The sequence below is a fragment of the Neomonachus schauinslandi genome, chromosome 3, assembly GCF_002201575.2.
Source record: "Neomonachus schauinslandi chromosome 3, ASM220157v2, whole genome shotgun sequence".
Classification (NCBI taxonomy): domain Eukaryota; kingdom Metazoa; phylum Chordata; class Mammalia; order Carnivora; family Phocidae; genus Neomonachus; species Neomonachus schauinslandi.
Genome location: NC_058405.1, coordinates 87346140 through 87373708, shown reverse-complemented (window position 1 = coordinate 87373708; position 27569 = coordinate 87346140). Strand labels below are relative to the sequence as shown.

At 37.2% G+C, this 27569-nt stretch overlaps 1 protein-coding gene across 2 annotated transcripts in view; it reads left to right on the top strand.

Annotated features, from left to right (window-relative positions):
* The window catches only part of CNTNAP5 (contactin associated protein family member 5), an 820459-nt gene that overhangs the window by 657489 nt on the left and 135401 nt on the right, over positions 1-27569 (top strand). For both annotated transcript variants that reach the window (XM_021695826.1, XM_044913255.1), the window contains exon 14: positions 20808-20964. In XM_021695826.1, the coding sequence (XP_021551501.1) occupies positions 20808-20964 (157 nt within the window). The remainder of the gene's footprint in view (positions 1-20807; positions 20965-27569) is intronic.

Genomic DNA, 27569 nt, shown 5'->3' with positions numbered 1-27569 from the left:
AAATAAAAGTTCCTGTCTTTGAGGGATATGATCTGTAGGTAAATATGAGGGACAGCCATAAAGAATGGCCTGACCAAGTAGTAAGCTTATCATGGGATTGGAAATGGAGGGGATATCATTTGTTCTGAAATCTGGTTATTAAAAGGGATTTTTAAATGACATTTAGTTTTCATATCCTTTCCGAATTACAATTTCATAATAGAAATTTGGAAAACTTCTTGCATGAGGTGATTTTCAATGGCTGCATAATAGTTCCTTATGTGATTGTGTGGCAATTTATTTAATCATTCCTCTATTGAAGGGATTTAGATTAGATCCCATTTTTTTTTAATTCTGAATAATACCACTGTGAACGTTTTTATCAAGAAATAAAAAGTTCTTTAGAAGTAGAGTTGTAAGACTAAAAAAAAAAAAAAAAAAAAAAAAGACTGCCAGTGTTCCTCTAGAAAGTTTGTCTAATGTTTAGGACAGTGAATGGCTAAGATTTTCATATGAAAAAGATGAGGTTGGTCTTTGAAGCCCAATTCCCAGTGGTCAGAATTTTAATGGAGGACTGTTTGCAGTTTTTTTTGCCGGAAACATGATTTCTTTGGGGAAAGATCTAGAAAAAGAAGGGAATGTTGAATTCTTAGGTGAATGAGATTCTCTCAGGGATGAATTCAGGATTATGAGTAGCCCAGGCAATGGGAATGAGATGGGAGTGAGGCTCTTAGGGCAAAGACAGTTCTGAATTATTTGTGAATCCAATGCTGTCTATGTCCCCTGATCCCAAGGTATCTGGGTTCTCATCTTGACCCCACATGTGGAGACCAGTCCCCAAGGCTGGGCTTCCATTCCTTCATCTGTGAAAAGAGAGTGTGGGCTGCCTGGATGTCTTGTGTTGACTGATTTATTGGTTGTTTTCAGAGTTTATATCTGAAGCATTTTAACTGCTAAATATTGTCACTAAAGCTGTTGAAAAACCCAGTGGTTTCCTCTTTTGAATATTTTCTGAAAACATGTGTTCCCATTTACCCCGCCGAAGCTGAATTCAGTCACATCTGGTTGTTTCTCCCAATCTCTGTTCCGCTCTGATGAGTTTAGAGTTTCTGATGACACCAGAAATAACTTAGCAGCTGATGGTATTTCAGGAAACAACTTTTTTTTTAATCCCCAATTTTTAAATGACTCATAAAATTTAAAAAAAATAAATTATTTTAAATTTTCAGGTGACTACTACTTTTAGAACTAGTTTTAGTAGAAACCAGATCATGGGACATGGAGAAAGAAAAGGTAGAGCCAGGAAATTTCATTGTCCCTGAGCAAGCCTTGCTGAGAGCCTTACAGGTACAAAACACAACTATATCCGGAAATTAAAATGTAAAGTTTAAGTCAATTTGCTGTAGCAAAATATTCATTGTATGTTTCCTCCAAAAGACAGAATATATCATTTTTGTACCTATATCTCTTTAGGTATAAAAATAGAATGCTAAATTTCTTTGAAGGCTAATGATAAATTTATAATTTACTAGATCATATTGAGAATACAATTTTTGAAACCTTATTATTTTTTTCTTCTTTGAAATATTTTAAGGTGGCAAATGTTTTCTTTACTATCAACCTAAATAATACTGTTTCACAGAATGTGGAATATTTGTCTGCCTAGCTCCCATCTTTTTGCAGCACTCATATACCTCCTGCGGTATGAAGCTGGCAAATCCTGTCAAACACATAGAAGAAGAGAGTATATTCCAATACTCACCTTTGCCTCTGCCCAGCTTCCTCTCCGTACCAGGCAGAAGACAGATGTCAGTACTCAGAATTGCCAGACAGATTTCCACTTTGTTTATCTATAAGAGTCAAAGAAAGGGTTCTGGAAACAGACAAACCAAACAAAAGAAAAAGCAGAAATCCCAGAAGATATCAAAGTTAGTAGCTTTTAAAAACAAACTGGAGGGGTGCCTGGGTGGCTCAGTCCCTTAAGTGTCTGCCTTCAGTTCAGGTCATGATCCCAGTGTCCTGAGATCTAGTCCCACATAGGGATCCTTGCTCAGCGGGGAACCTGCTTCTCCCTCTGCCTGCAGCTCCCTCTGCCTGTGAGCTCTCTCTCTCTCTCTCTGACAAATAAATAAAATCTTAAAAACAAAACACACAAACAAAAAAACTGAAGAATTAAATTTGTTTTGCCCTATTTCCTTTCATGAATACCACCACCTCCTTTAATACTTAAGGGACATTAGACTTACCTTCAATGTGTTAGGAATTTTAAAATTCAAAACTCTCAGGAATCCGAGGGAAATCCCAAATGGTACTGATTTCATTTGCTAGGGCTGTTAGGATGAAATACCACAGATTGGGTGGCTTAAAAACTGAAATCTATTATCTTACAGTTCTTAAAATTAGAAGTCCAAGATTAAGGTGTATGCAGGGTTGGTTTCTTATTCTGAGGCCTCTCCTCTTCACTTGCAGACATCTACCTTCTTGCTGTGTCCTCACATGGTCTTTCCACTGTGCATATGCATCCACTTTTATCTGTTCCAAAGAAGAGACTTTATAAGGGCACCAGTCATATTAGATTAGGGCCTCATACTAACAACCTTATTTTAATGTAACCACCTCCTTAACCTTCAGGTACTTGGTGTTGGCACTTCAACATATGAATTGGTGTGTGGTGGAGAACAATTCAGCCCATAACATGTATAAAGAGCTAAAAATAATTACACATCATTAATCAGTTACCAATCTTTTCTGAGAGCCTCAGAAATCACCTCAAATCACCCAGATGGTAATGTGTGTGGGCATGTAGGTGAAGGGTCCAACTTTCCCCTTCCTTCCCTTCCCCAGTTTCAGTACACAGTGTGGATGGTGACTTCTTTGTCTCATCTATTCTCTAAAACAGTTGGGCCTGATTCAAAGCAGCATCATGTATCATAGACCCTTGCCAGATAATCTGTTCTCAAAGTGTCTTCTGTCAATCACTTACACAGAGCCAAGCTCAGAAAAGTAGTATTGGGGGAAGAGTTTGTCATGGGAAGGCCATGTACTCAATCTGTTCCTTAATTTCACTCTTTAGATCAAACCTGTAATTTGAAAGCTAATCTCAACAATAGTCTCTTTGCTTTTTCCCTTTTTCCGAAGGACCTCCAAGAAATTCCTCCAAGCAAAATTCAATGTATGCCTTTTGTGGTACGCAGGCTATTGAGGACATTTTCCAGTAGATTTCTTTGTGCTCTCCTATAGAGGAGCTCATATGAAAACTTACTTTCCAAACTCTGTATACAAAAAAAAAAAAAAAATAGTCCTTTGCCTCCCTTGAGAATTGGTAAGCTTTCTTCTTTTTGTGAGTGAGAAATGTGTAACTGATGGTATCTTTCTTGTCTCTTTTACTGACAAAATAGAATTTTACCAAATAATTTATTGCTAGAATTTTATTTTCTGCTCTTACTAAGACAATCCTAATCTATATTTTATCATGCATGTATTGGTCATTTTCTTTTTGAAAGCCACCTGAAACCAAAGAATCAAATAGAGACAAATAATATTGTTCTTTTTCTCAAAGAACTTAAAATATTTTTAAAATACAGAAAATTTTACAAATACATTTTTTAATAAAAGTTCTAAATGAGTGGTAGCCATCTATAGCTGGAGTTGATCAAAGAAAGCTTCATGGAAGAGGTAACATTTGTAGTAAAAGTATGGCATTGGTGGGGGCTTGGAGGCACCTGAGCGGCTCAGTTGGTTAAGCTCAGGTCATGGTCTCAGGATCCTGGGATCAAGCCCAGAGTCCAGAGTTGGGCTCCCTGCCCAACAGGAAGTCTGTTTCCCCTTCTCCCTTTGCCCCTCCCCCAACTCATGCACACACACTCTCTCTCTCAAATAAATGAGTAAGATCTTTAAAAAAAAGTAAAGCATGGGTATATTGGCTTAAAAACTTTAAGACAATTCTAAGTCTTTTTTGAATCTTCTGAATGATCTTTTCTGGAAATCTGGTAACTCCACAAAAAGAGAGCTGACTGGTCTTTGTAATCCAATATTTAAACCAAACTGAATGGTAATTCATAATTTAACTTGTAAATCAAGATATTTTCTATTATCTTCTGTCGAATTCCAAATAGAAAGATATTTTTAGATTGCTGGATAGGGCTTTTCACCTCTTTGGCATACAAGAGGGGTTGTTTCAGGCTCCTGGACATAATCAACAAGGCGCTCCCATGAAATCACAGTCCAGAAACTACCAGACATGGCCTATGAGGACCTCACTTGCCAAGTCACCTAGTGTCACTTCCACCCTGCTTTCTTGTTTGAAGCTCAGAAGTCCACATGGATTTAAAGGAAGAGGAGTGTCAGAGAATTTTCAGACCCTCTTTTGAAATCACCACATATACCCCCATTTCTTACCTGAAAACACTTGTCTTCAAATATTTTTATAAAATACTTGTATTGAACGTCTCATATAAGCTAGACAGTGGTAGTAGTTCATAAGAAAACTGTTCAAATCCTGATGAATTTTCTGGATTGTTTTCTGTTGTAGACATTATTTTTTATCCTTGTTATATCTACAGCAAACAAACAAACAAATACTAAAAGAGCATTAATTGCAGATGGAATGAGTCATGGGAAGCTTGACTATATATGTAAATGTAATTGAAACCAAGTTTCTTTTTACACTTTTAATATCTCTGAAATTGGAATAAATCTTATAATCAATGTTGTATTTTAGTTGAACTGGTAGTAGTTTTTCTTTCTTAGTGGTACATAAAATAATGGCACAACTTATTATCTATGGCAACTAACCTTTGATGAACTATGATAGCTGTTATCCACAATTCCAGAATAACCAAAGAAACTTAGCATACAATAATACCTTCCATTTTGAGAGATTTTTTTATATAACCAGAATAAGTCCTAGATCTTAGATCTTGCTTGGATTGCACTGTCCTAGAAACCTGTTAACCCTCGGATGTATTTTTTCCCCTTTGTTAATGTGCTCATTTTTCTAATTTGATTCTAGACATCTAAGAGCAGCCAACAATGCATTAGCTGTCTCTGACAACTGAAAGGTCCCTTAATTGACTTGTTCCTATTGACTGAGACCCTAGAAGGCAGTCTCTGTTAATGGTGTATCCTGATGGAGACAAGGACTGGGTTTGCCAGCATTGGGGCTGAGTGCTAGATGTAGTGTATCATGTTATAGTCTCATCACTTAGTTTTCCTTATGATAGCAACAAAACTATTTCTTGGAAAATGAAGCCCTGCATCATGTTATTTGATAAAAGGTATACCTGCCTGTAAGCAATATAGCTACAAAGTTCTTGATAATGGTTCTGTCTCAAATCTTAGGTAAATTATTCATCTTTTGGGAAATTGTATTGAAGTTATCATGAAAAGTGTTTGTACTGCTATATTTTTCAAATAGCTTTGTGTTTTGTGTTGTGCACTAGACACTGTGTGTGTGTGTGTGTGTGTGTACGCACAGGGACATATATCTACAAATATATATATTTGTAGTCATTTAATGAATTCTTTTTTTTTTTTGTAAAGATTTTATTTATTTATTTGAGAGAGAGAGAGAATGAGAGACAGAGAGCATGAGAGGGAGGAGGGTCAGAGGGAGAAGCAGACTCCCCGCCGAGCAGGGAGCCCGATGCGGGACTCGATCCCGGGACTCCAGGATCATGACCTGAGCCGAAGGCAGTCGCTTAACCAACTGAGCCACCCAGGCGCCCCTCATTTAATGAATTCTTGAGAGTCGAATATAAACTGGGTGTCTAATGATTATTAATCATCCCTGCCCTTAGTTAGATTACTGCCAACTTCTGCAACCTCATTTCTTCCTCTGTACCTTCTGTGATGTAGAAACATAGCAACTAGTATATTATAAGTCCTGAGTGATCACTAGCCAATGTTCTCACTTTTTTATTTAGAAAATTACTTTGTATCAACATACATAGTTAATCAGTTTTTCAACTGGTCATTTTATCTATTTTTTTCAAATAGAGTATTCTTTTAAATGGCCAATTCCTGCTCAAAAACCAAAATTACCACTTTCATGTATTTTCTGTTTGTAGAATATCTTTCAGAATAATTAAATGGCCTTTGTGGTCTATCATGGAACAGAAAATCCTTGATGGCAGGAAACTCATAGCTTTGTTTTATTTTTTGTTATGTACCCTGCAAATAACCATAAACAGGAGAGTGGTTTATAAATATTATTCAGATTTGGGGATGTGAAATAGGAGATACATGCATGAAATCCTATTTTTATTACTATCATTATGCTGATGATCCTCTGGCCACTTCTCTCTGGTCTGCGTAATTGCAGAGCTCTTCATCTTTTATTCATTAGAAGAGCTGCTCTGTGTCCATTCTTCTTATGTCGCTGCCTTACACTGTTTCCAGCACGGCCTGGTGGGCATGATCCTTGGGCTCCATCAGCCTTCTGTCTGTGCCTTGTTCAGATCTCTAATGAATATTAGACTTACAGCCATCAGCTATGTTTTAAGTACAGAAATGAAGAGGGGATTTTTGTTTGTTCATTAGCACTATGAAAAGCAAACTCACTTTATCTCCTTCATGCTCTCTTTCATGAATTTGCTCACCTATTATAATTTGAAGAGAACCTTGATTCATGTAAGGATTTACATAGAGGGTTCCAGCTAGCTCTTTCTTTTTTCTTTTTTTTTTTTCCTTTTCTTGCCTTGTCTTCATTTTTTTTTTTAAATCATAATCAGGTAATGTCAATCAAACATCAGTGAGAGAATATTATAGACAGAATTGTGAATAATTCTTGTATTTGTGATTGTGTTTATGTATTTAAGAAAGAAATTAAGATTTATTTCTGGTAGTATTTCAAAAAAGGGATGGGGGAAGAGAAGGACCAAAAGAAGTAAAAATGATTCTGGAGGGAGAGATATAAGTGAGAGGAAGGAGGGAGAGAAGATGAAATGAGAGAGAGAAAGAGAAGGGAGGAAGGGAGAGAGACAGAGGTGAAGGGAGAAGAGAGAAAGAAGGAAAAAGAAAAGGAGGATCAAAGGAGAAGAAAGAAGAAAGTAAACTGACCACTCAGGCAAGAAAGGGCATGGGTGAGGGGGGGTGTTTCTTTCTAATGTTCTGCAATTTACAATTGAATCTGTAGTAGTTGATCAAAGGACAGGAAATACTGATTGCCTTATATAAACATCCTTACCCCTTGTTACATGGCCCCACAAAATATACTATCAGCCCCACAAGTTTCCATAGTGTAGTGGTTATCACATTCTCCTGACACTATCAGCCCCACAAAATATGCTATCTGCAAAAGAAATTTACAATATGGATGGAAACACTCATTCTATAAGCCACAGTGGGGTTAGTTACTATCTTGATAAATGGTAACAATCACTTAGAGGTGATCTATTAACATGAATGATCACAATGGCATTTCGATTAGCAATGCAACATTTACTCCTTTCCCACTTCAGCGCACAATTACTGGTTTATCGAGTGCCTTATTTAATAGAAGATGAGGAGCTATTTGGGGAATATATATGTGTGAATACCTCTGTGTGTATATATTCATGTAGGACAATGAGTAATAAATATTTTTCAGACTCTGTGAGGAAGTACTGGAAAATACTGATGAACCAGTCATATCCATCAAACAACTCAGGAAAGAATGCAGGGTTGGGAATCTAGGCTTTTAAGGCATTTGTGATAAGTAATAGATGAAATATCTATGAAGAAAGACAAAGAAAACTACTCCATATCTCCAAGGGCCAGGCCCACCAAAGGGTTGTGGGTGGGAGAAATATTGGTAAAAACAGCTAAATGGACGGATGAGTAGATGGGCTAATGAGTAGATAGATGGAGTAACAGAATGGATAGATGAGTACTTTCATTATCTTCCCACTGAAACAAATTAAAAGTGAGCAAGGGAGAGCCATTTGATCCAGGACAGGGAAGGTAGTAACTTTTTCTTCTGTTTTGTTTTGCTTTTTGAGTCAGAGTAGAAGAAAACTAAGAGAAGGTGAACTGGTCCTCCCTAATCTTTCCAAAGTATGGAACTGAAATGGAATGGGGATGGGAGCTAGAGAAGGATGGATAACTGTGGGAGATATCTCTGGTGAATTTTCTAGGGAATTCCTGAGAAGATTAGCAGCATCAAATGTACATTAACTGGATTTATATTAAACCAAAATAAAAGAGAAAAAATTAGTTAATATATTTTTCAGTAACCTTTTCTCAGTTACAAGTTAAACTTAATTTTCAGTATGTATTTTATTCATATCCTTCTATCATTATATCTTTCTTTAGCTGGAACTAATAAAACTTGATGTCTGTGTTTTGGTAATGGAATTAAATCTAAAACAAAGGAGCTCATTAGTACTTAGCAATCTGTAGTGTCAGTCAACAAGAATTCTTCAAAAATAAAAGGACGGTGGTATCTGAACCTTTTGAATAAGGTTCAAACCATCTAACCAATGATTCTAAAATTTCTATGTGTAAAATTTCAGTGCCATTGTTTGTTGAGTATAATAGAAATGGAGAATCTCGGACTCCACTCCATGGGAAAATACAGAGAACACGGGGCGCCTGGGTGGCTCAGATGGTTAAGCGTCTGCCTTCGGCTCAGGTCACGATCCTGGAGTCCCGGGATCGAGTCCCGCATCGGGTTCCCTGCTCGGCGGGGAGTCTGCTTCTCCTCCCTCTGACCCTCCTCCCTCTCCTGCTCTCTGTCTGTCATTCTCTCTCTCAAATAAATAAATAAAATCTTAAAAAAAAAAAAAAAAAAAAATACAGAGAACACTTGTTCCTACGAACACACCAAGTCATTCTGATTAAAGTCAAAACAAAACTACACTTTGAGAAATACTGATCTAAGATTTCTAGAGAGAAATTCCAATTGGTTCCTGTTTACATGGTTACCCCGTCACTCCTTAAGTAACTGTTGAGCAGTTATAGAGGTTCAGGCAAACTAGCTTTCTGGAAAACAATGGTAATTAATACCATTTATTTTTCAGATATTGTTTGTTTGATTGATTGATTGTTAGATAAATCGAAGATATACCAATATGACTGGGAGGACAATACAGTTTGGGATATCCCCAAGAGAGTTGGGGAGACAAACTCAATAAAAAGCCCTCCAGTTTTACCAATAAAATACTTACTTGATGTATACTCTTATAATTTTGATTCAAGACCAATTACTGTGAAGACCTACGATACCCTTTCATTTCTATCTATTATAGGACTGGGTTTCATTTGATATAGTAAAAAATGGTATTGGAATTTGGAGCCTTAAGATTTAAATTCACATCTTCCTATGTGATCTTGGGAAAATTACTGCGCTTTTATTACCTTCAATTTATTTACAAAATGAAAATAAAAATCTTCATAGGACTGGGGGCATGGTCATTGAATGAAATAAGTTAGGTAAACTTTGTTTTGAAGACTAATGTACAGAAATCCAATTTTATTTCACCGGTTAGAAAACTGAAATGGCAAGGGTATTTGAAATAAGAATGACCTCAGAGTTTTCTCCTGGAACCATGTTTTTCCACTAAACACTAGCCTGTTTATTTTTTCCTCTTGACTCTCCACATGTTGTTTAAAATTCTACTTGTATCTACTTATATCATTCCAAGTTGCTTTAAAGATAACATTCACCTTTTTTTTCCCCCTCCTCATCTACTATGTTGTGAGGTCCCTAATGGCAGGGCTCATATCTTTTTTGTGGTTTGTATTCTATCCAGACAAGTGCCTTGTCCATTGTAGGTGGTTTATGCCATTTTGTTAAACTCACAAATAAACCGGTGTGTCAACACCGTTGTGTATGGCGATCTCATTATATACCACATTTATAGTAAGCACTTACTCAAAGGCTTGATAGCTCCATCACTAAAATGACAAAAATAGGGCTCCAGAATCCTGGAGTCCCGGGATCGAGTCCCACATCGGGCTCCCTGCTCAGCAGGGAGTCTGCTTCTCCCTCTGACCCTCCTCCCTCTCATGCTATCTGTCTCTTATTCTCTCTCTCGCAAATAAATAAAATCTTAAAAAATAAATAAATAAATAAATAAAATGACAAAAATACTTGATGTCTTCAATAATGGAACAGAATGTCAAAGATGAATATACCTATAGAAAGACTAAAGGCATCATAACCATATGAATTTTTATAACAATTTATTTTTGTAAAATTATTTTTAATATAATCTGTGCAAAATCTTTCTGGGCTGATGTTTCTTTTTCTTGCATTTAGTTATTTGTTTATTCAGCAAATATGTATTTGATTCTTGGCCCAAATCAGGCACATTCTACATTCTGGGGATATAGTCATAGAATGAGACTTAAAAAGCCCTTGCTTTAATTCAAATGAGGGTTGACATATGAGGAACATGTTAAACGAACAAACAAACAAAAAACAAATAGAAGTATAGTTTCAGGAAGTGGTAAGTACTCCTAATAAAATAATTGAGTGATTTTAGAGCACTTTAAATAAGTGGGGAAGAGGTGAGATTTAATTTCAGGATCCAGTGATACAACACAAACAGCCACTGTAAAAATTCATGAGAAGACAGATTTGAGCAGGGAAAAACAAACATAAAAAAGCATGTGTGAGGGCCCATGGTAAGGTTGGTGCAGTTGGAACAGACTGGAGCGCCAAACAAAATCATGCTGAGAAGTAAGTGGGAACCAGACATGCGTGGTCTTGGGGGCCAAGGTAAGGAGTTTGGATTTTATTCCTGTAGTGGGATAATATGGAAGGATTTTATTCGGAGAGATCAATCATCTAACATATACTTTAAAAATCCTCATTTTCTGTTATTAGAATAACTTTTAGGGGATGGAACAATAGTGGAGGCAGGGATATTACTTTTGAGTTTGTTGCAATCACTCTGATTGAGGCAAGAGGTCTCTGGCTTTGGCCAGGAGCTGTCATTTGCTGAGTAATGTATCCTCAGGCTAATGCCTTTGTTTCCTCTTCTGTAAAATGGGATAAAAGAATTTACCTCATAAGGTTGTTGTGGAGATTGAATAAACTAGGATATAAAAAGTACATAAAACTGTGTGAAATATTTTAAATGCTCAATAAACAATGGATGTTTTAAATTAGGGTTACTAGTATTAAATAGGCACATTAGCTTTAGTCCCCGGATTTTTGCAATTCTCTATTTCTATGACTGTGTGCAGATGTTAGGTGCTTTATTTTTCTAAATGTTTCTTATCCATTATGTATTTATTATTTATTTATTTATTTATTTATTTATTTATTTATTTATTATTTATTTATTTATTTTACTATATTAATCGGTATAGGTTAAGCTATACTATGGTAATAAATACGCCCCACCCCAAGTCTCTGGGCATTCACACGATGATGGTTTCTTTCTTCTCACATTACAATTTGATATGGACGGGGAAATGCTCCACCATCCTTCTCCCCCAGCATCTGAAACTACTACTTTCAAGTATCTTATCAGAGAAATGGTGTGTTAAACCAAAGATCTTATTTTATTAGCGGTTCCCACACATTTATCGTAGCTGGTCATTTTCCCCTGCAAGGGTCATATCTCCATATTTTTTGGCACATTAAAAAGTAAAAAAAGGTCTTTGACTCTTGTGAAGGTAAGTGTTCCAAACATGAGCCATGCAGTGATGGGCCTTAGGGACCCAGGGCCGTAAGCCCCAGTTTGCCCTCAGTTACCATGTGACTTGGAACAAGTCACTGAACCTTGCAAGGCCTCTTCATTATAGTCCTTAAGATAAAATATACTGCCTAATGCAAAGTATTATTATATTCTCTCACAAAATGTAAACAGTTTAAATAGAATTATTTAAGTTACTCATTTTGTCTATCTCTTTGCTTAACCAGGAAGAATCCCTGGGGCCCATTCTAGAGACTTTTCTCTAGTCCTGCTTTAAATGACCCCATCAAAGTGATTTTTATCATTTGTTTTGAGAGGGCAGTATCATTAATCTTTTCTAATCCCCCCCCCTTTTGTGCTCACTTCAATTAAATAGGCAGGGAGAAGAGACCATTGAACAACATTATAAAAATGTTAATTCCTAATGTCACTGTATAGTTCTTAATCACATTATTAGACATATGTTCTGATTTAATGATCCTGACCAGCAAGCAGTAAGACCAAGATTGACTTTGATGAATGTCTACCATTATTTTCTGATATGGATGAGGTTGTTTTTCTTTCTGTTTCCTCAGAAATGATATTCTACTTAGAAAGATTATATAAAATGCTTTGTTTGGTGGTCAGAATCTTCTTTCCTAAACCAGTACTTTGATGATTTGTATTTTGATCATACAAAGAAACATTTTGGTGCAATCACCTATAATTATTTGCCCTTTCAACTTGGGTGGCATCTTTTTCTCCCTCTTATTTTTCAAGCCCACATGCTCAACTATAGCCAGTGAAATAGCGTATCTTTAGTATGTGCAGAAATCTTATTATTTCAGACAGGTGCTTCCTAAGGATGCTGTAGTGAATTTTGGGTCTCATTTTGCATCTCATACCTGCACAGACTCTGCCCAGTGGCATCATCCTCCTCAACGCAAGCCTCTAGTCAAATGTCACGATTTCTATGAAATAAAACCATTTCCATGAAACCTTTCTCCGGAATCTTAGAGAAATTTATAGTCTCTTATTCTGGGCTTCCCTAGCCTTTTATTAACTGCTCTATTTTGGCCCTAATCTCATTCTGACTTTCATTTCTCTCAGCTAGGTACCCGTCCTAAATGTTATGAGCTCCTTTGGGGCAGTGATAGTTTGTTAAAATTATATCACTGGGATACACACCATGACCTTACTATAGCATAGAATTAAGAAATAATTGAATGGAGGGACACCTGGGTGGCTCAGTCATATAGCATCTGCCTTTGGCTCAGATCATGGTCCCAGGGTCCTGGGATCAAGCCCCGCATTGGGCTCCCTGCTCAGCAGGAAGCTTGCTTTTCCTTCTCCCACTCCCCTGCTCGTGTTCCCTCTCTCCCTGTCTCTCTGTCAAATAAATAAATAAAATCTTAAAAAAAAAAAGAATTGAATGGAATTATACACACATACACACACTATATGTGTATATATATACATATACACACACATACCTAATGCCATTATATATACATACACACTAATTTATACCATTATATTTAATTACATTGTTTTATAAATCAAAAATATATGTGTGATATATATAGAGATTATATCTGTATCTATATATCTATATAGTTTGATATATATCTATATCTATATATATAGATATATGTGTGATATATATATTATATGTATATATATATAAATTTAAATTTTATGTTATCCTATTAGTGGAAGCTGTGACAGGTGACAGTTTAGTGATCAGACATTACAATAATTCATCCAAAGTCCTATGCACAATTTCTAACCAAATGCATGTGTGGGAGGCATTGAGCATAGAAAAGATGAACTAGGACCATTACCATTGGAGAAAACTGTTATCTGAAATGCAGGAAGATACAAGCACCATATTTGAAAGGGGCAAAGGTAGGTGGGAGAGTCAAGGTTCCACTGGCAATAATTGGCACTGAGTTGGGACAGGCTCAGAGTGAACTCAGACTGGGCTCCAGTAAGGATTATGTGGGAGGGGAAGAAGGGCAACTGCAGAAGGGGACTAGGAATGACTCCCAGGGCAATCACTCAAATGCCTGCTACAACTGCTTACGTATATGAGCCAGAAGATAGATAATTAGTTGGGCCAAAACAAAATTGATATTTCTCTTTATTTTTCTCGTCCACCTGTATTTCTCTTTATTTATGTTTCTGACCAAATTGCAAATCTTTTGAAAGCAGAGCCATCAACCTTTCTATTTACTTCCTTATAATCCCTACAGAATATGTTTATGTGATTGATATCTAATTTGTATTATCAGTTATTGTTACAATAGTGTTATCTAGCCAGGTGCCAAAGTTCAGTGGCATACAGCATTCAATACTTATTCTCAGCTCACATGTCACATCAGATGTGACAACTGTGCTTCATGTGCCTCATCCTGAGGCCCAAGCTGGACAGGTTGTGACTCCCTGTGACATGTTCTCATGGTTGTGCCAGGGAAGATCCCCAGGGGAAAGTGGAAACATGCATAACTCTTAAGGTCTGGACTCTAAATGGACACACTGTCATTTCTGTACACATTCGACGAGCCAAAGTATGTAGCAAGAGCAAATCTAACAGCAAGGGGACAGTGATGTTACTACTCCCATGAAACCACTGTAACATATTTACTGCTCAGTGTAGACATTTTTGAAGCTGTAAAATAAGTGAGCTCTGAAAGTCTTTCTGTTTCCACAGTTTACCAGAATTTAAGGCTATGAGCATACTACTTGTAAACTTAGAAATAAAATGAGGAAAAACAGTAAAAACAATGACAAGAGCTCAACGTGGTAACACTGTCTCTGTATATTTACAGAACTTCCCAGCGTCGTGCTTTGTTTGTTTGGAAGTATGTTTGGACCATTCATAGTAGTGGCAACAGCCAAATTCTCTTGGCTGTGCCTGTAGTTATCACTGGGAAGCTATTGTGCTTATTGTTTTCTCAATTATCAAGACCTTAATTTAACAATTGCAAGATTAAGGAGGGATCTCCAATTTGAATTCCGTTCAACAACTCAGTGATTAAGCCATAAAAGTGGCAGCTAACCTGCATCATAATCTGTTTTAAATTCTGACATTAGGAAAATCATAATTTGAATTAAACATCTACAGGTTGGGTTTTTGCTTAGGTGTTCTATAAAACTTACTTTGATTTTTCTCTCCTTGAACTCTGTCTGTGTGTATATCATATAAATGTCTTGCTGGAGGAAACCTCTGCTTATGCACTCATTAGCAAAACTCGTAGTTTGACCTTCTTTAATGCTTAAAATTCAAATATAATACTTTATTGATGCTGTTTATAAAGGAATCAATATAGGCTTAAATTTCTGAGGTAAAAGTGAGGATAAGGATTGCTCCTCATCTGTATCCTCTTATATCTCTCTGTTTGTCTTTCAATCTCTCTGTTGCTATCTCTCTCACACACACACATTGCCTCTCCAAACTCAAATTCCCTTTATAAAGCATTCTATGATATGCAGTTCATTCCCATCTTCCTTTGACTCAATTGTGAGGATTATCTTCCAAGTTTATGTTGCATTACCTTCTTGAATATAATTAGAGTAAAAGGAACTTAGGGTTTGTCAATCTAAATGGGATGTAAGGTACACACAGAAATTTCTACCTAAGCCCAAGGATAGAGAAAAGCTTTAGAGTCTTGGACTTCATCCCTGCCCTGATTAAGAAAGAAAGAGTCTTCTCATGTTGAAATGACCTGAGGGGAGTTTTGTGGTAAAGAGTTATTATAGACAAACCTAAGTCTACATAGCCTGAGTGTTCCACTATGTCAAGTGAGTTACATGGTAGTCTGTACAACTTTCTATTTTAGCTTATTTGTCAAATACCATAGCCAATTTAAAACTTGGGGAACAATTCAGGTTCTAAGAAATGGATGTAAAAAAAGAAGAGAAAAGAAAACTGAAACTCAGAAAGGCACAGAGCTTTTGAAAGAAAGTCCAGCTACAAGGCATAAACTGTGCCTCTTAGTTTGTGTGCTGTCTTTAGCAAAACCACATATACTTGTGGCTGTCTTCTAGAAATTTCTTGTGGGGAAGTCCTGGGAAGGTTCTAGCAAGCAGTGCTAACAGGAAATTCTGCTGTGGCATTATTAGTGTTTATGAATGTGTAATAGTTAGATATATTTATTAATGTGTTGTTTTTATTTTAGTGATTGTAAGAGATTATCCATCACTTGCAGTTTTCTTAATTATCACTTAAATCCATCCGTATATATTTTGTTGAAAGGCAAGTTTTTTTAACCATGAATTATTTCCCCACATGTCAGAGCACAGTGGCATAACATTGGGATTAAACCCATAGACTCTTGGGCAAGACTGCTTGATTTCAAGTCCTGACTCTGAACTTTCTAATTGTATGGCCCCAAGAGAGTCATTTAAACCTTCTCTGCCTCATTCCCTTTACCTGTGAAGTGAAGGATAATAATACCTACTTCCTAGATACCAGTGATGATTAAATGGGTTTATATATGTAGAGCACATCAAAATACTGCCTGTAACCTAGCACATGCTCAGTAATATGTCCTATTGTGATTTTTATAAGCCTCATGACAAATGATTGATCTTGGTTTGGTGATAATTCTATTTGGTATTAACAAAAGGTGAGTGATCACCTTCTGTGCTCACTTACTGACACACATTGAGGTCTTTCACTCTAAGCCATAAACTTTCTTAGGAGGGTTTTTGTTCTCTCTCTCTCTCTACACACACACACACACACACACACACAACAATAACAACATATATATATATGATGAATTTTCCCAGACCTTGTGGTGTACATGAGGTTACATAACAATAATAATCCCAAATGCATAGAAATAATACAAATGAATGCAATCTCTTAGTGATTTTTTCTAAATCCTGCATTCACTTCTCTGAGGCCTCTGTATCTACTGCTGAGTTCCTGGTGGTGCCATACTCCAGGGGGATTCAGTCTTCCCACATTCTTCTCCTAGGTTTTCTTGTAGAAGTCCCCTGTAGTGGGTGATGTGCATGAAAACACTGCTTCTTTGACAAGAGTCTGACCCTAAAACCCTGTAGTCTCTGGCCCCAGAAGCACAAAGCAGTGTATGGACCTTCCTTTCTGGAGTGCATAACCTCTGTCCCTATCAATTTCGAGTTCTGATCCATTAAGTGACATTTAAGTGTGTGTTCAGCTCCAGGAGAGCCATTTGTCTTTTTTTTTTTTTTTGTCAGAGAGAGAGGGAGAGCACAAGCAGGGAGAGGGGCAGGCAGAGGAAGAAGCAGGCTTCTGGCTGAGCAGAGAGCCCAATGCCAGGACAATCCCAGGACTCTGGGATCATGATCTGAGCCAAACGCAGATGCTTAACCGACCGAGCCACCCAGGCATCCAATCATTTGTCTTATTCATACCTGCCCCATATCTTTTGAATAGCATTTCTGTGTTAGTGAAAATTCACATTGTGAGTCCTGCCTCTGGAGCAAGTCAGAATTCACTTCCCTAGGCTCTTTTCCAGCTGGGATGCAGGCATGTCACCTGTGCTTCCCTAATCAGACCCCTGTGTACAGCTCTGACTGGAGGTGAGTGCTGGGAAGCAGGCTCTGCATGGAGCTTCTATTCTGAGGGTTAGAATCAGGTCCACAGAAACTTCTCTCTTTGGGGGGATGGGGGGCTTATTGACCTGAGATCCTTAGAGAGGAGTGGTTGTGGTGCTGGCAGCGTAACATCTTCGGCTGGGTTGGTCTCCAATATTTGACTTTCAAGGGCAGTGAGCCAGGCAGAGTTTCTGCCTCAGGCCGGTGAACAACCTGGTGAGCCCATTGCCAAAAGCCCATTTCCTCCCTAGTCATGGTTCTGTGGCAGCCTGATATCTTCTTAATAAATACCCTTTGGCTTGGAACTATCAGAATGAATTCTTAGCCTGTAGCCAAGAACTTGATCAATATATGTTCTATTTTGCCCATTTCCTGCTACTATTTTTTTTTTCCAGTTGAAACTTCCAATTAGAGTTTCCTCAAAATTTTGAAAATCATAGTTTGAAAACCTCGTGATAGATTTTAGGAAATTCCTTTATTTTACTTTGATCCTACATTCACTGATCCTTTACATTGAATGTTTCCTTTGTTTGCTGTGTTATCCTCCGGATGGCCAGTCACATGTCACTTGTTCCTCTTTGAAGTTCTGCTCAGAGTTTATTTTTTTTTAATCAATTTCTATCCTGACCACTCTAAAATTGCAGCCCACCCTTTTTGCAGCCTACCTTACCTTGGTCTTTTGTATTGTTTCCATATCTCCTGTTCCTTTCTAAATATGAAATTATTATTGGGGTGCCTGAGTGCCTCAGTCAGTTATGCATCCAACTCTTGATTTCAGCTCAGGTCATGATCACAGGATCATGAGATCAAACCCCATGTCAGACTAAGCACTGGGCATGCAGCCTGCTTAAGATTCTCTCTCTGCTCCTCTCCATCTCCCTCCCTCTCTCTCTCTCTTTCAAATAAATAAATAAAAATATAGGAAATTATTAATTATTATTATTGTTTGTTTCCTATAATTACAGTGTAAGCTTTTGGGGCACGTTTTCTTTGCTTGGTTGGTTTAGTTTGTCTTAAACTGATTTATCCCAAGTACCTAGAATATTTCCTGGAATATTATAGATCTTCAGTAAATATTTGTTGAATGAATGCATATTGAGATATGTCTATATATTTACAATTGTTCTTTGTTCCTGCACTTTTTTTAAACACCTGGTCAGAAGAAAATAAATCCAATTTCTCCAGTGATTGAAATGTGCAGCTCAGGTGTAGATTCCCTTCCTGACTATATCATTAGAGTCATGAATCAGGGCAAGTCCCATCCTTTTTGATCTTGTTTCCTTGTTTGTTATGCTCCAAAGGAAAACAAACACAAAGGTGGGACATCTAAGAGGAAAATTTAGCAAAGATTTTTCTGCTTTCAAATATCTGTGTGTGTGTGTGTATTTTTCCTTCCTTTCTTCTTACTCATTGACATGCATTCAGTTAACACAATTTAAAACCTTTATACTAATTTCCAGAAATGAGGAGGGGACCCCAAGCCTCAGTTCTATAAGACACTGATGGATTTGAAACAAAACAAAGCCTCTGGCTCCTGTGAAACTTCTAGGGGCTTAAGATACCAAGTGAGAATTGGTAAAACTCCTAGAAAGCAACATAGACAGCAGAACCTGTGCATAAATTGGTTGTTCAGAAATCATACCATTAGTAATGATGCTATTAATTGATTACAACCTTGGTTTAGCTCATAAACAAAAATAACCCATGATGACATTGAACATTACTATGTGATCTGGATTCAAGATTATTGGGGAGAGGCCTGAGCAGTGCCAGAAGGAGGGAGAGGTGGGGAGATTTCTTCCCCTTTTTTTGGACTGAAAGCCAACATTGGTAAACATATTCACATATACAATATTTTACCCTTGTGTTCTCTGGACCCACACACTGAGAAAATTGATCTAAGCTTACTCCACTCCCAAAAGTAGTGATCTGTGTCCTAAATAGACCCACCAGCTCTCTAGGCCACATGAGTGTGGCTTATCTAAGCTAGAATTTAGAAATAAAACAATTCATTGGGACTATTGTTCCATGGTTTATAAACTGTGTGAAACTAGGGAAAATGGATTTATACCATTGAGAATTAGTATTTAAAAAGAAGAGTCTGGTTAACAGACACTGCTAACCGGAATTCTAGCTTAAAAGATAATAAAGGGGCTTGGAACATTTTAGGCAGAATCAGTGTGTTATTTTGGGGTGAGTATGGTCCTTCAGGCTATCCTCCCTCTAACTCAGTAACCCTAAGATACTTTTGCTTTTCACAGTATCTTCCTGATCTTTTCCTCATGACCTCCTGATTCTTGGAAGCTCCAGATTATCATTTCTCTTACTACTTGCCTCAGTGACTTCCATAAGGATAGTAGCACTGAGAGCAATGTGGAGAAAGTTGTTGCTATCTGTGCATACACAAATAATTTGTAAATTATGTGTTTGTAAATCAGGAGTTGTATGCACAATTAAATCTCGACTTGGCAAAATTCCAACCTAGTAACATCATCAGACAAGTATTATTCTACTTTAAAATGGTACATCATTATGGTACATGGTACATGGCCCCTAATAAGCATTTCTTTCATTTTTTAAATAATCACATGTTAAGTGCCTGTTGTATGCCAAACAGAAACAAAACAGCAATTTCCAAAGGGACCTGGACCTAACTCCATGCAGACTGATGATGTATAATACCTCTAACTCTGCCTATAACCTGTTGCTTGGATACACTATCATCTTCTCAGTAATAACTTTAATCTACTGAAATATTCTCAATCATAAAAGAAAACTCCAACTGATTTTACTAAACTAAGCTTTGAACAACAACAAAAAAAAAAAAAAGGGAAGAAAGAAATTGACAAAGACTCCAAAGTAGTTTTCTGTCAACTACATAAACCAGAAATTGGAGTTTATATACCAACTTCCTATGGGTTAAATATGACCTTCAGAAGGAATTATTTGGCCCATGTAGTACCGATCTTCAACAGATTTCATTTTTTTCCCTTAAAATCTTTGAATTTGAAATACTTGTCCTCAGAGTCTATCAGAAACTGAGAACTAATGTCAGGGCAATCTTGGCCCTCATGCTGTTGTTTTCCTTTGATAGTTTTACAATGAAATTAATTTTTGTATCTGTATCTTAAAAATCTTTGGTCTGCAATCTGGCCCAATTTACTTAACTATGGTACCTGTCTGATTTTAGTTTGTGACCCTGCCTCTGAACATTGTGATTGATCCATGTCCTATTATGTGAATATTTTTCATGAAAGTGTTGTTTATGTCTGTATTTATGTATGTCTATAGATATGGGTATAGATATAGATACATAGATATAGATGTGTATATGGATATATATAGGTAGAGAGAGATTTGTAAATATGTATATATAGATATAGTTATAGATATAGATAGATCCATATACAGGGAGAGAAAAAGAAAGGAAGGGTGAAAGAGAGGAAGAAAGAAAAGAAGAGAGCAAATGAGAGAGGGAGGATATATACAGATATGTGTATGTATATATACATATTACATATATAGAGATATATGTGTATATATATATATGTAATACATGTAAATATATATTTATTCTTCAAAACATTTCCATGTAAGCTTTTGACACCCTCTGCAAACTATCTTGTCTTTCAGATGGAACACCATTTACCTGGTGGATTGGGCGGTCCAATGAAAGGCATCCTTACTGGGGAGGTGCCCCGCCTGGGGTTCAGCAGTGTGAATGTGGCCTGGATGAGAGTTGCCTGGACATTCAACACTTCTGCAATTGTGATGCTGACAAGGATGAATGGTAATGGTGATCCTGATCTTTCTGCAGTTGTAGGGGAAGCCCATTAATTGATGCATAAAATTTCCCCAAGAGAAAAAGACATGGATGAGAAATTCAGTTATGAACTAGGTCTCCCTAATGATTGTGATTGTTTTTAACTTTGAAAATTGCCAGTTCTAGTACTTTTAGGGATATCACTGAGGTTTATAACATAAAACACATTGTCACATCAAAGCCTCCTTATATCTGAACATTCCATTTTGTACAATAGAATGAAATGTAGTATTAAGCTTTGTGACTTAGTCAGTGTTTCTGTAATGTGTGGACTATAGGTTCTGGGAGAGAGTGTGGGAGATAGGGATGTGCAATTGTACAGACCATACCTTCATTCTCCCATTTTTGCACTGATATTTCAGTCACCAGGCTACCTTATCATGGGATAAAAATATAGCAAAGAAAATTTATATTTATTGAACATCCACTTAGTCTTCACAAAAAAAACTTATTAATTCCTTATAATTTTCCCACTTTTGCATCTTAAGATTGAGGAATATAATTTACAGAGAAGTTAAATAATTTTCCCAAAGTTATACACATGTATTAGGTGGCAGATCCAGAACTTGAACTCAGTTATGGCTGGGACCAGGGTCATTCTTGCTCTTCACAGTTGCTTTTATAAGATAAAGCTTAGTTTTTGGTTCTCATATCCATAACATCTACTTTCCCTTTGTCCTCCAGGTGAACTGCCTGGTTTTTACTGTATTATGAAAATATGCACAGAACATTTCCAAACCTGCTTTTGTTTTCACTAAATTCAAGGCATTCTTCAGTTTTGGCTTTGTAATTTTGCTTGCTTCATGAAATTCTGCTCAATTATAATTCAAAATTCCTATGTCAAGCTGCTCTCAACCCACTTGAATTTTCTTTTAAGTACTTTTTCTTCACTGTTTAAATTGATAACAGCAGGGGATGTTTTGAATGAAATTTAAGGTAGAGTCAAACTCTCAGTTCAATGAGGAAAAGAGCAAACACTTGCCTCCACTGGGTTCTACTAGATGGACCACCTCTTCAGAATGTTGTAGGGCTGCTTGGGCTCCAAGACAAGTTACCTGGATGCCTTACCTGATTTTACATGGGTAAAATCAGACAAAGTTGACTGGAGGTAGTTTGGACTTCTCCATTATTTGGGCCCCCACTTTACCCTGCATTGCTTTCTCTCATAACATCATGGAGGACTGCAATCAAATATAACTCATATTTTGGATGGGGACTGTGTCTCTTTTAATATTATATCCCTCAGGATCTATTCCCTGTAGAAACTCAGTGGTAGTTAGCTGAAGAGATGAATTTAGAAGACCTTTAAGGAGGAGGGGTGACCACAAATTTGTTCCTATAAGCTTGAGAAATATGTATGGAGAAGTTAAATTGTTTTGTTGCCAGGAAAATGTATTTAAAATGATCTGCAGCTTAGATTAGATTCACTTTTTTTGTGTGTGATTCATTAATTCCTCTTCTCTATGATTTATAGATGTATAGACCTTAATGGAAACACCTTTATTTCATTATGTATAATCAGGGAAGTTGATATGGGGCAGTAGAATATAAAGGGAAGGGGAAGTGTTTCTCCTAATTACCTTCACTCCCTTTTGGCTGAATTCTTGATTTTGCTCACTGTTTTATTTCCTGTGGTGTGGCCATTTCCATACTGAACACTGCCTCAGTGTCTTTTCTTCCTAGGGAACAACCAACGAGGGCTGGGCTTAATTTATTAAGCAGTTAGGGGCAGTGGGGGAGAATGACATCACATTACTTAAAAGTGGAAAAGAGGCCACCATGTTGATGAGCTTCCACACTGTCTTCTCTGGGACTTTCCACTGACCATCTTTTACTCAGATTCCAGCCTCTTCCTCCATTGACCCACTCACTAGTTCACTAAGCTTTGAACCCTTAATATGTTGACTTAACTTCATCATCTAAGCTGTACTTAGAGGAGTGTTTCAAAATTTCCTTTCTGTCAACTCTGGCACCATCATACGTTTATCAACATAGAGGTTATTGCATATTTCATAACCCTTTCTAGTTCCTTTACAGTCAGGGAAAAACTCCATTATCTGCCACTTTCTGTGGCAAGTGACCTCTATTAGGGGCAGCAACATTTAATTTTATTTATTTATTTATTTATTTATTTAATTTTTTTTTTTAGAGAGCAAGTGAGAGAGAAACAGCATGAGAGGGGAGAGGGTCAGAGGGAGAAGCAGGCTCCCCGCTGAGCCGGGAGCCCGATGTGGGACTCGATCCCAGGACCCTGGGATCATGACCTGAGCCGAAGGCAGACGCTTAACCATCTGAGCCACCCAGGCGCCCCATTTAATTTTAGATATAAATTTTGTTCAACAACCCACATAACAAGGATCAAGAGAAATGATCTGAACTTCCTTTCATAAAGATGCCTACTTCACTGTGACTAAAATAACATGTTGATCATCTCAAGGCAAAATTCAGGCGAAATCAGGGAGTTCTTTCTGTCATTCTTACGAAGGATGGAAGAAGAGGCTGAGAAGGAGAATGAGAAGAGGCTGAGATTACTGATTTAACTCTTCTGGATTTCACTAATTTGTCTCAGGACATCACAGCCTGTTATACATGAATCTGGAAAATACTTTGTTATAGAAGCAACTGTACTTACTAGTCCATCTGATATTTACTCATGTATCACTTGTTTACTGTGTCCCTGGTCTTTGCCAGTCAAGCAGTCTGCTGTGCAGAGAAAGTCAAGGGCATTATAGTCTCTGCCCTTGAGGAGCTCACAGAACAGTGAGAAAGAAAAAGCTAGTTAGTTAGCAATAAATGTATTGTGTGATGAATTTGATAATAAAGATAAGTATAGATGTGCCCAAAGCTGTGGTGGATATGGGCTGGGATAAGTGACAGGTTTTGAAGGACCAGAAGAAGTTAGCTAAAGTTAGTGTAGTATAGGTAGGTGGAACCTCCATATGCTCAGACAGGGAAATGTGAAAAAATATAGAAATCACTACTTTCCCAAGACAATTTGGTGTGATTATTGCCCCATCTTCATGTGGGGAATTTGCAGGAGAGGAAGGCAGGAAAGATCAAATCCAGATCAAGAAGCTCCTTGTATGTGAACTAACAGTGAGATTCCTTTGTCTGTAACAAGATTGTGAACACAGAATATCCATTCCACCATGAAACCCGGCAGAGCCTTGTGGAAATGCATTTATTACTTATCTATTCAAGTCTATTATTTACTGTAGAAGGGAAAAGTACAAAAGCTTACACAATTGTGAAATAGTCATGTTTTTTTAACGTTCTTCCAAGCACATTCATAGCTTCCATGTGGTCAAGCTGGCATTCCACACATTTTCATATTTTTGTGTCAGTCCAGCATGCCCCTGTTAATATCACTGGTGTTTCTATGTGCTCCTAAGAAACCTCAAATATATTTACTTTGTACAGTTCCCTCAAGTTTCTGCTCTTGGTAAAATTGATCAGAAAACTGATTTGGGCTGGTAGAACATCTAGCAGTTTGATATATTACAACTCCTAGGTAATATTGTTGCTGAAAAATGTTACCTAACATATACTGAAGTGTTCTTGGTATTTTATATAGTGCATTTCATAGCATCATCCTACCAGCTCTTGAGGTGGGTTTCATCATCTCTTTTCCCCAGAAAAGGAAACTGAGGCTCTGGCATGGTAAGTGGCTTAGTTAAGGTCACGTGACTAAGGGGGCAGAGTAGGATCCTGCTGACTCCAAGGATGCTCTTGGTAACTACATGAAAGGAGCAACCAAGTTGAGATTCTGAGTTATGACAGCGGGTGAGGATGCCAAAGAGACCTCTCCCAGGGTTTCTCCAATCACATCACAGCAGCCCATGGGTTTCTTTTTTCTGGATCAGGCTGCTCAGAGAGGCTTAGCCATCCTCTTGGCCTCTGGTAATTGACAATAATTTATTTTGTTTTAATCAAACTCGATAACTGAATAAATTGCTGCTATATATTTCAATGAGACCAAGTAAATGAGGAAAATGATTACAGGGTGGGTGTGAGGGGAAGTGAGTCAGCTCAGAAGATGGAGGTGGATGGAGGGGAAAAAAGAATTTGATGAACACCCAAAGCGTGACTTTTTCTTAGAGTAAAGGGAAGCATCAGGTAGGCATTAGAAATCAGGTATGCTACTGAGCTGACATCTCCAAGGGGTTCTGTCCCAGCCAAAGAACTAAACAGGGAGAAAAAGAAAAAAAAAATAAATAAATGAGAAAACTTGAAATGAGTAACAGTTTTATAGTCAATGATTGCTTGCAAAGGAACTTGTCTTCAACTTAATGGTTCAATGTATAGAAATCCTGCCAATTGGGTGTTTTATGATCCCATTACTTCAGACTGATAGACTTCAGAGAATAGCAAATGACACGGGATAGCTCCAGGCTGGAGACAGCACAGGGGCAGTGGGGTTCTGTAGGGTGGGAAACCGTCATCTAGGTAGATGGATCCAAAGGATGGTTCTGTCAGCAAGTTGGAGGAGGCAAGGAAATCTTTCAAAGTGTGCCTCATGGTGGTGGCCTGTGGTCCTAATTAAGACTTCTTTCAGCCAAACAACCAAGTAGAACTGAAACTAAGCTCTATTGCTTAACAGTAGAACATCTTTTAGAATTTAGTCATAAGAAAGTACAGATATTTTTATTTGATTTTCAGTAACTTTGTTCTTTGCCTCTTGTCCTTAATACACCCTTATATAAAGTAATATGGTAAAAAGTAGGAAGAGAAAATGATGTAAGGTTTAAATTCTGGTCATCTGGTCATCCAAAAAAAGGGAACCTATTATTCTGTTTCTTAAAAAAAATACAAGATATTTTTAGGGTTTTATTTTGGGGGGGGATATGGAATCCTGAAGTTTCAAACCACTCTTTAGCCATTGATTCCACTTGACTACCACGGAGAAATTATTTAATAAATGGTGTCAAATCCATGAATGAACAATTGAATGACTTTTATTGGACATATTTTTACTTTTCGTAGGTCAGGCCATGGTCATTCTTGGATTAACTTATCTTTATTTCATTGTTAGCTGTTATCCACCTTTAAAACCTCACAAGAAACAGTTACCCAAAGTTTAGCCTAAACTTTCCACTGCACATTCATTTTTCTTCTGGCTTTCAAGGAGTAGTTAAAAATGGCCACTCAAAAAAAAAAAAAAAAAAAAAAAAGAATGGCCACTCTGCTCCAAAGTTATCTTTTTTTTTTTTTAAGGTTTATTTATTTATTTATTTATTTAGGGAGAGCACACGAGCAGGGGGAAGGGCAAAGGGAGAGAATCTCAAGCAGACTCCCCACTGAGCATGGCCCCCCTATGAGATGCAGTGCTCAATTACATGACCCCGAGATCATGACCTGAGCTGAGATCAAGAGTCAGACACTTAACCGACTGAGACACCCACGTGACCCCCAAAGTTATCTTTTTATATATTTGCCTTCAACTTTTCTCTTTGGTAAATACATGTCTTATCCAGTCTCAGGACCTTGACCTTCACAAAGACCCTTCAAAATCCAAAATCTATAAAAAACTCATCAAACTCAACACTCAAAAAACAAATAATCCAGTCAAGAAATGGGCAGGAGACATGGACAGACACTTCTCCAAAGAAGACATACAAATGGCTAACAGAAACATGAAAAAAGGTTCAACATCACTAGCAAACTCTTAATCTTGATATTGACTTCGAGTTCTATTTCTGATACTCAGAATTTTGCAATTACCTAAGTAACGTGACACCACAGACAATTTAGACATAGTATATTTGTAAAACTTGACAGAGAACTAATGCAATAGAAGTCTCAGTCTACATCTTTGTTTCTTAGAAACATTAAAAGGAGTATTTTATAGCTTTGTTTTGTTTTCTAGATGGTGGCATCACTGAATTGAAACAAATAAACAAAAAAAAAACAAAAAAAAATCCTAAATGTTGTCTTTGGTAAAACTTTTTACTCCATGTAGACTTTTTTACTTTTATAGATTTTGGATACTAGCCCTTTATCTGTAATGTCATTTGCAAATGTCTTCTCCCAATCCGTGTGTTGCCTCTTAGTTTTGTTGCCTGTTTCCTTTGCTGTGCGGAAGTTTTTTATCTTGATGAAATCCCAAAAGTTCATTTTTGCTTTTGTTTCCCTTGCCTTTAGAGACTCATATGTGGAACATAAGGAATAGTGCAGACGACCACAGGGGAAGGGAGGGAAAACTGAATGGGAAGAAATCAGAGAGGGAGACAAACCATGAGAAACTCTGGACTCTGGTAACAAACTAAGGGTTACAGAAAGTAGGGAGGTAGGGGGATGGGGTAGCCAGGTGATGGGTATTAAGGACGGCACGTGTTGTGATGACCACTGGGTATTATACACAACTAATGAATTGTTGAACAATTACATCAAAAACTAATGATGTACTATATGTTGGCTAATTGAACATAATAATAAAAAAAAGACTAAGAATTTGCATTTACATAGTACATTTTATATAACATTTTGATTTGTACTATTATTGTATGACAACATATTATAGTTATACTTAAAAATGCAATGAGTCTTTGACTTCTATTTTAATTTGCCTATTT